Source organism: Enoplosus armatus, chromosome 15 (genome assembly GCF_043641665.1).
Source record: "Enoplosus armatus isolate fEnoArm2 chromosome 15, fEnoArm2.hap1, whole genome shotgun sequence".
NCBI lineage: Eukaryota > Metazoa > Chordata > Actinopteri > Centrarchiformes > Enoplosidae > Enoplosus > Enoplosus armatus.
This window is the reverse complement of record NC_092194.1, coordinates 22,522,798-22,532,797: the sequence shown is the minus strand read 5'-3', so window position 1 is coordinate 22,532,797 and position 10,000 is coordinate 22,522,798. Positions and strand designations below refer to the sequence as shown.

Here is a 10,000-nt window from a genome sequence, read left to right as displayed (position 1 = left end):
CATTTAGTATCCGACTCAGAGGTTTGACAGTCAATCAGATTTGGCTTCAATACGAACATTCGACCATTCGTTCCTTTTTTCAGTCATTCACGCTCACGTACATTTTATAGAGATCTGAAGTAATCAATAAGCAACACACATCCTCTAATTACCAATCAGGTTCAATAGAGCTCTCATCATTTGGCTCCATTTCTTGAGTAAATAAATATCACTTGAACGTGTTATTAAGTGAGTTTTACGACTTTCTGTGGTCAAACGTGGACATTTGTGTTCTCTATGTTTTATGAATCCTGCTGTTTGAGTTCTGGCTGGTTTCATAATGAACATGAACAGAGTTGAAACCATCTTCTCATCCTCTCGGGGGCGGAGCAGGAAGCGTCATCCAAAGCTCACAAAGTGCTGATGATGTTCAGGACGGTTCATCATGACGCTGCAGGAAACGACGACACGCAGCCGAGAGGAGGATTTGATTCAGAAAGACTGAAATAATCTGAGAGCTTAACATCTCTGCACCGACGCAGATAAACGCTCTGCTTGTTGTGGATGTGTCGGATCTATTCTGGTCTATTCTGCAGCAGCTTGTACATTCAAAACAACAAGTAAAGACATGAATGTGCTTTTGTACCTGCAGAGACTAAAGCTGAAGACTCACCTGTACACTGTTAGAACCCTACAAAGAAAAGACAGCAGGGAAGACCCCCCAACAGGTAGACGACTGTCTGAGCTGCAGATGAATCCCAGAGGAACAAATAAAGTGCAAAATGCGTCTGTTGAGTTTGGGGACTCACTTCCTGCGGGGCCCACGTGGGGACATACAGCAGGTCCCCACAAGGTAAACCGTTGTTTTGGGTTAATGTTAGTTGTAGTTTAAGTGTTGACGTCTTACCTCTGACCAGTATGGTGGTAGATTTCTTGGCGGGGTTGCCCACGTTGTTGGATGCCACGCAGCTGTAGGCGCCGCCGTCGTCCACGGTGACGGCGGGGATGGTCAGCGTGCCGCCGTTGACGACGCTCCTCTTTGGGAGCTCCTCCCCTCCCAGCATCACCCACCTCAGGATGGGAGGAGGGTCTCCGCCCGACGCCACGCACACCAGAGTGATCGTCTCCCCCGGGTTCACCACCAGGGGGTCGTCCAGAAGGAGCTTAATGGAGGGAGGAGCTGGAGGGGAGGAGGAGGAGGAAGAGGGAGGAAGAGGGCTCACTGTTTATAGTTTTACTCTTTGTGTTCATTACGTTTCCATTCATGATTTTTATTTTTAGAAATGTGTAATTCAGGCGGATAAACCATCTTTTTTTGTCACTCCTGAAGTAACTTCTGGCAAGAAGGAAGATCCTAATCAATAATACATTTTACAAGTCGTGAAAAATGTGCGTCAGTATGTCAGAGAATGAGGTGGCGTCATGTTAAAGACATTCAACTTACTGTGATAAAAAACGTCTGACACGTCGGAGAAACACCAGCGAATGATTGACACGTTTAAATGACTAATCAATTATCAAAATGGATTTATTGTTTACATTTAATTCTCTGACATATTTGGATCAAAACTTTTATTATTCTAAGTACATTTTTGATTGTTATGATGATGATGTCTCCTGTTGGTCAGTTCACATGCAGGTGGTTATACAAACTAATATATACATTCTTTTCACTTTAAAAGGTTTTAAATATCTCATCATGTGTAAATAATCCACAGTGATCTCAGTATAAAAGCTTCCTGCCCTCAGATTCACATCAGAGTGAAATAAAAGCCGCAGAGCGACTCGCTGCCTCCACCAGCTGCACACGACGAGCTGCAGAAAAGCAGCTAAATGCAGAAATAATAATGAGGGAGATAAAAATAGCTGAGTCGACCTCTGTTAAGCTGACATCATGTAAATCCCATCAGCCCCTGTGGGGGGGGGGGGGGGGGGGGGGGGCAGGATCTACTGTACAGGTCACGGAGCTGCAGGCCCAGCTCAGAGAGGAAAATGATTTATTTATTTACATTCATCCAAGTGTACACGCTCAGGTACGGAGACAGAAAAATATATTATATAAACATTTTAACACAGAATGATAGAAATAAAAATACTCACGTTAAACCAAAATAATTACAAAGTCAAAGTTTGACATGAGATTAGTCCAAACGTTGACTTCCTTTCTCATTATCTTAAAAAGGTCACTGACTTATTAAGTCAAAATATTAAGATACTCAAATATAAGATAGAAGGTCAACTTTTTGATTTAACATGATTATTCTCTTTTTTTGTTGTTCATTTAACTTTTCGTCCATTTTTTTCTTTCACGGGAAAAACACAACAGGACAGTAATGACAGTGAAGTACACATGCTTTTCAAATGAATGATAACTATGAAGCAGAGATCGCAAAATTAAAACAAACTTTAGAGAAAGTCACATTGGAAATGATATTTTAAATCAGTATTTGACTTGAATGATGAAAACGAGCCGTGTGTCTTAAATTTTTAGTTTTCACCTGCTGTGACAGATTATCCACTGATGATTTGCGCAGCTTATTTATTATAGATTTATAATATACATGTTGGGGGAAAAACTATTTTAAAAAGTAATGTGTTAATTAAATGAATCATAGAGTCTCCAGTGTTTTCTGTGGATTAACTACAGTACAGTTAGTATTTGACTGACATTATTCAGTAATTAAATTCTTACTATAATAAAATGCTTTCCCATTTTAATGAAGCTTCGTTGTTGTCTATGTGTTTGTGTGGGGACCTGTAAACACACTCACATTGTGGGGACTCACCTCTGAAGTCTGAAGACTGTGGTTCAGGGTTAAAGTCAGAACTGTGACTGTGTGTGTGTGTGTGTGTGTGTGTGTGTGTGTGTGTGTTACCTGTCCTGTTGTTCAGACCGAAGTGGACACTCTTGTCTCCGATGCCGCAGACGTTCCTGACGGAAGAGATGCAGGTGTAGTCGGCATAATCCTGAGGACGAAGATTCTTCAGCTTCAAAATCTTCGTCTCACCCTGTAAAAACACACACACAAAAGTTTGTCCTTTTATACTTCTGAGGACCCTCCGTAAGATACTGCGTACCTCAGCCCCTACCCTTAACCACCACAACTAAATGCCTACCCCCAACCCTTACCCTAAACCTGATTTTAACCTGAACCTTAAAACCAAACCTTACACCTCAAACACTCATTTGAAGACTGGCCAAAATGTCCTCACAATGCAGAAATGTCCTCACAACGATGGTTTAAAACTGTAAATCTGCATCTTTTACACACGTTCATACTGTATATCTTTCACAACTGGAGAAATGTCAAGATGACTGATGATAATAAATAAAAATGTTTCCTCTGTGTTTAAACTCTTCAGAGAAGTTTCTGAGGAGATTTTCTCTTTAGCCTCCAGCTCAGATTATCATCAGTCTAACTGGGACACAAACTACATCGACTCTGTTCAAGTTTCTGCAGTTTTCTCTCCTCCTGTTCACTCTTCACACACTAACACTGTCACCAGTTTTATCAGCTGACATTGTTTTAGCACAGACATGTTGGTATCAGTGAATATGTTATGTACTAACGAACTGCAGTACATAGATGTTCCATACGCTACACCGTATGTATTATTTAATATTTTTAAAGTTTCTGCTAAAAACGGTTTAGACTTATTTGAGTTTACTGTTCTCAATTTATTGCCATCTTTGTTAGTTGCCGTAAATTCTCAATTAAAACTGGGTATTAAAATAATGGCCAAGACGCAAATAACAGCCAGCACAAACAAATAAAGTGCTTCTGGTGTGACAATTGGTTATTAGCAATTTTATTTTTTAAGTGTATATTTCAACATTCAAACTAAAAAAGTCCGTCTAGGAATCAAAGTTTTTGATGCTTTTTTAACCCAAAATCATCAACTAAATTGAGAGAAGTCAGCTTTCGATATTTAGCAGATCAATCAAGCCTCATGCTCCTGCTCTTCCCCCTCATTTCTCCATCTCTGTTTTCTCTTCTTCTTCCTCCCCTTTCCCCCCTGTCTTCCTCCTCCTCCTCCTCCTCCTCTTTATGTCTCCACCTCGCTGCCAAATCTCTCTTATCTCCTCTGGCAGCCTCTGTGCTGCCTTCCGCCTCACGGACAGATGAGATGAGATTAGATGACATTTAAATGGGATGTTTGTGCAAAGATGGCGACCAATTTCTTGGCGGATGATGATGAGGAGGAGGAGGAGGAGGGGGAGGAGATAAGTTCCTCATTAGGGCCTACGAGGAGCGAGGGGGGAGGGGTTAACAAGTTCACGAGCTCGGTGCTGAAGGCATTACAGTCGACAGCGTTCAAATCTGGCGTGAATGTTATCTCTGCCCCGCTAACTGGCCGCCTGATTGGCCGGCTTCCCTTTGCTCCAAATTAAATCTAAACCACGGCAAAAAGAAAAAAATCAGGAATCTCCATCTGCAGAGGTTTTTAATCCACAGGAGGAGGAGGAGGAGGGATTAAACTACAGGACGGCTCGGCTTTTGAACGGCTGTTGAACTCACCGGCGAAGGATCAACAATGAATATTTTAATTTACAGGAAAAGGAAGCAGGAGAAGGTCGAGCGTCGAGTGTGCCGGTAGTTACTGTAAACTGTACATCACAGAAACATAAACTTCCATTCTGTCCGCCATCTTTATTCTGACAAAAAACACAATAACAAGTTCTGATATATAACCACACAGAATATATCTTTAACCCTTAATCTCACGTTTATGAAATTCCTGAGGACAGTAGGATATTCTATGTGGGACGCATATCTGTTTAAATCCTGGTTGCCTGCAAAAGAGCAATGAAATCTGTTATAAAAAGGAACCTCCCAGTCTTGAACAATGTGTGGACGTAATAAGGAATACTGTATACACGCCAGTTTCCCTGATGAATGAGCAAGAAGGACCTTCCCCTTTACTGCAAACAATGAGGACGCTGTCATATCTGGATCTGGACAAAATGAAATGTTATAAAAATATATATTTAAATTATTACCTATAAAAAGTGCCAAAGAAAGAAAAGTAAAACCACAAACTTCTAACCGATCATCATTATTCATCCATTCTTCTCTCCGTCCCCCTCCTGGTTCATGAGGACTTAAATGTCGCTAAAAAGACAATTTATTTCAAATAATTAAAATATTAAATAAAGAATCTGAGGATTTAATGATATTTTAAGCATATAAACACAAAAAGGAAGTAAACCTGAGGTGGTCTAAACCTGTAGAGGTTTGGACGTCTGTGTGAAGCACAAATTGGACAAAAATCAAACTTTTTGACTATTTTTGGCCACAGCTGATGGACCACCGCCCATATTAATCAAGCACCTCCTGATCCCCCAGAGAAATCCCACTGAGAGGTAAACTGGGACTAAGAAGACTTTTATTGATGGAGCTTCAACATTTCAGCAGGAGAGGAACGACTCCTGGGAGACAGTGAGACGTCGCTCTCAGACACAAAGTGGAAATTATAAGAAGTGTTTCTGTCTTTCTGACACTTGTGGTTTGAATTAAAAAGCACCACTTTATGTGTATGTGAGAATATAACAGTCAATAAAGTTACACAAACTATATCTGAAAGAATTAGATGCCAAAATGGGAAAAGAGCTCAAATCTCATGAGCACAGTGACGACAGTTCTGGAAATCACTTTGAAAAGAAGAAGAAATGATGTTTATTTACAGATAAAGCATCATCCATTTTCTACCACTTATCCAGGGATTTGGATGTCGGGACTTTGACGGGTCGGGTTCAGATCCAGAGTCCCACCTGTTGTTGGTTTAGATACTAAAACACTTCGGTTATAGTTCAGGAAAGATGGTGGTTTTGGTTAAATGTTAATGAAGTCAACATGTTCTGTCTCGTAACTTTTCACTATTCAACCAAGATCCCCATCAGAACCATAAACCATAACCCTTTTTAATGAGCTCATGTCCTACAGAATATCTCTGCCTGTCTCCGTCTGCTGCAGGTTAGTTCACCTCTGGAGAATGTCATAAATATCAGCACAGTAATCCCAGTCCTAAAAGTCACTGTTGTGACTGCCCTGACTTAATAATAATAACAATAATAATAGTAATAATGAACAGAAGGTGTGTTTCTTCACCTGTGTAAAAAACGGTTCGTAGATCTCCACCCCGGAGTCGGAGCCTTGTGACAGCGCCTCCCTGCCTCTCCTCCAGGTGTAGTGGACAGGTGGGTTGGAGTTGGCGACGCAGCGAAGAAACACCGTCCTCTCAAAGTAGAAGTGCTCCTTCGCCTCACCGACACTCTGATGTACCGTTATCACCGGGTCATCCAGGTCTGAGGAGGAGGAGGAGAGGAAGGCAGAGGGAGGAGTTGGGAAATAAAGGGTATAAAGAGGAAAGAAAAGAGGGCCGAAGGTATAAATGAGTATAAAGGATCCACAGAATCAGTCACCAGAGCCTGAATTCACTGTAAAGTCATTTACCACCAACTGAAGCAGAGATATAAATATATAAAAATATAAATATATACATTGCTGTAGTTCCTCTCTGGTAACACATTGAGGACTGTTGAAGTTTGTTTCATCCTGCCGCATCTCAATTTACAGTTTTTCATATTTTCCAAACAGTTGGGTCAGTTTTCCTGTGGTGGGGGTAATTACTGCGGGGCCAGAGGCATTTTAATTGGCTGGAAACACAGCGAGCTCCCCAATCAGCTGACGGCAGCCGACCAATCAGGCTCCGCCGCAGTAATGAGTCCGGTTATGAAGCCGCCACCAACAGAGAGGCTAATGGTCGCTAATCCACTTCACACAGAGCGACGACAAACTCCGACCTGCACACTGAACACATCGGGGCTCGAAAAACAGCCGCTGCCAGTAAACAGAAGCCAAAACAATCTGCTCCCGCCTGATGGTAACTCCCATAATGCACTGCGAGTCCTGCTGTACGGGCTGCAGATCAGGGTGTGGTGGTGAGTTCATGATTTGTTCTGTTTCCTCCTGCAGGTTGATGGAGGAAACGTTGTGTAAAAGCCTCCGTGCCCTGAAGGAAGCACTCAGTCGTGATGCGTTCAGGTGCCACTTAAATCCCTGTAATCCCAGTAAGAAACATCCTCCAGGATATTATGGCTGTTATACAACAACGCTCACAGTCTGCAGGTATTGTTTCCTCCTGTTCTTGTTACTTTGGAGGAAACTTTTCAGGCAACATACATGAGGGGCGGTTGTATAAAAACACCCCGAGGACATTTCTTTACTGGGATTATTGGGATTTTCTGCATCCCAGTTGCGACAATAAACATGAAGGTGAACAGAAGCCGACGTCTCCGCAGAGACAAACATCCCGTCTCATGTCGGCTGTGACTGATCATCAGCCAGCAGAGCTCCGGGGGAGAATCACCGCAGCAGGAAAACAGCTCGATGCCTCGTGTCCACACATGTAGGTCAGCAACAATCAGCCACAAACAACAACAACACAAAGGGTTTGTCACATGTGACGACGAGCCATGTGGGTCAGGAGGAGGCTTGAATACCATCAGGTGACTGAAAACAGCAGGAAGTAACTGACTGCTCTTTAATCCAAGCGGTCCTGGAACGTCATTTATCTGGCAGCTCAGAATCAGAAGAATCTTCAACACTTTCAGCAGGAAAAGGACGACTGTTCCCACCTGTTTCCAGGCTTTATGCTAAGCTAAGCTAACCAGCTGCTGGCTGTAGCTTCATATCAACCGTACAGATGGTGTGTGTGTATGTGTGTGTGTTCTTACAGTAGACATCGACTCGTATGGACCGGATGGCGGGGGATCCCAGTCCGTTCTCAGCCTTGCAGTAGTAGCGCCCCCCCTGGTGGCGGCTGATGTTATCGATCTTCAGAGTTTCGTTGTGCAGCGACGAGTCGCCCTGACGGTCCGAGGCTCCGCCCGCCGTCTTAGTCCAACGAATCTGCACGGGGGGTTGGGGGGTTAGTAAACACAGCAGACTGGTATAGACGTATAGACTGGTTTCAGCATAAACTGAAAAGCCCAGTTCTTGATCCAGGGTTCAGTGCCTGGCTCAGAGGCACTGTGGCAGCAACGGTGTGTGTTTGGGAGGGGGTGTAGCTAACAGTAGCTAGCAGTAGCTAACAGTAGCCTTTAGTTTAGATGGAAACTAAATCGATGCCAGACTGTAGACTGCAGATTAACGCCACTGTGTATGTGTGTGTGTGGGTGTGTATTACTCATGTTGTGGGGACTCGCCTTCCTTTTAGGGACAAAATGCACGTCCTCATAACGTCAATCATTAAATGTTAGGCTGAAGACTTGGTTTAAGGTTAGAGTCAGTCTCCAGGAGATGAATGTAAGTCAATGTGATGTCCTCTGAAGTGATGGAAACACGACCGTGTGTGTGTGTGTGGTCCAGATTTGTCCTCGTTCAGCATCTGTTGGTCAGTTTTCCATCCGTCCACCCCACCTGCTCTGTCCCTTCCTCTCCTCCATCATCATCATCATCATCATCATCCTCTCCTCTCTCCATCTGTCTCTCTCTCATCCTCAGATAGAAAATTAACTGGGATTTTTGTTTTTAATTACTGATTAATCATTAAAATAATCTGGAACGGAGGGACATAAAGCTGAGAATCTGACTGTAAACAATAAACTAGAGTCACCCCCCCCGGCTGTCAACCAATCAGGTTACAGTTCACATCCAAGTCTGTTCAGACTCATATCTGCAGTGAAGGCATCTGTCTACTGAATGGAAGTTATGATCATATTGATGATACGTATGTTTGACTCCAGTGAATATACAAAGTGATCAATGAAGGATTATCATAGATGTGTAAACAGGAACACGTCCTTGATTACTGTGTAAAGATGGATTCTTCCAGAGTTCAGCTCCACAGAACGTGCTGCCTTTGTTTTCTCAGGTTTAGATGTGAAGCGTCTCTATGAGCTGAAACTCAGCGTCACGGTTAGCTCGGTGCTCCAACGCCTTGTTTATGGTCACGTGACTCAGAATGAGGCAGGAAGTGAAAGGCAGGACGGACGAGACGGAGGACAGCCGGACTGTGTCATTGTCAACATATAATAGATGGAATAGACTGTTATGGACATTAAGATATTGTTCGCCCTGGGTTTTGCCTCTCAGGCTACAAACAACCCTCTGATTGGTGGAGGTTATTGGGCCGCACAAAGCCTGAAAAGAAGCTAAGCAGACAGCACTCAGGGATAATAAATTCACCGTGCCCTCCTCTGTATATTATTGGAATAATCCTTGAATTGATATGTAATTTCAATAAAAAGACACTACAGATGAACATCAATCTCAGATAAAGCAGCGAATGAAAGAGTTCTTGAGACAATAAATCAATCGAGTGACAAAAAACAACCTCATCTCCATTTGCCATCAATGAAACTATGTGAAAAGTGATTTCCAGTAGAGGTTGAGCATTTGATAGATTAGATAATAGACACAATGATCTATTTCATCACAATGTGTTTTATTCTGGATTGATAGGAATATGATGTGTTTTCTTGGTTGAATTCAGAGCCTTAAAACTTTGCTGTGTTCTTCCACTTCTGAAAGTAGACCTACACTCTCGCCTCCATCAGCATATTTTCTGCCCTGATTCTTTCTCTTTCTGTCCCACCTGCACCCCCCCCCCCCCCCCCCATGGTACAGTCCTCCCTCATGTCGGTCGCCCCACTGCCAGCTGGAGTGAAGCGCACTTTTTATCCGTCTGTGGTGCAGACAGACGGTTAACAGCCTCAAACCGGCGAACTGACGATTAATGAGCTAAAAATACTCATTAATTAAAAAGATCCTGGATCTGTGTGACGACACGCACTCTGCACAATGTCTCATTAACAGGACGTCACTGTAGTTACAACATGAACACTGGTGCCCACGATGTGATGGACGCAGTGTGCAGTACTGTGACTGCAGTGGCGCTGCAGCTAACATGGCAGCTCAGCGTCGAGCTCTCAAACACTCAAGAGTCACAAACAAAAGAATCAAAGATGCTGAGCCTCCCTGCATGTAGAGCTGTTGATTAATCAATCAGCCGAACG

General features: G+C 43.1%; 1 protein-coding gene across 1 annotated transcript in view; it reads right to left on the bottom strand.

Annotated features, from left to right (window-relative positions):
• The window catches only part of mdga2a (MAM domain containing glycosylphosphatidylinositol anchor 2a), a 79,066-nt gene that overhangs the window by 34,171 nt on the left and 34,895 nt on the right, over positions 1 to 10,000 (bottom strand). The window contains exons 3-6 of the mRNA XM_070920378.1: positions 7,718 to 7,892; positions 6,090 to 6,286; positions 2,856 to 2,988; positions 887 to 1,159 (exon numbers count right to left, since the gene is read on the bottom strand). Of these exons, the coding sequence (XP_070776479.1) occupies positions 887 to 1,159; positions 2,856 to 2,988; positions 6,090 to 6,286; positions 7,718 to 7,892 (778 nt within the window). The remainder of the gene's footprint in view (positions 1 to 886; positions 1,160 to 2,855; positions 2,989 to 6,089; positions 6,287 to 7,717; positions 7,893 to 10,000) is intronic.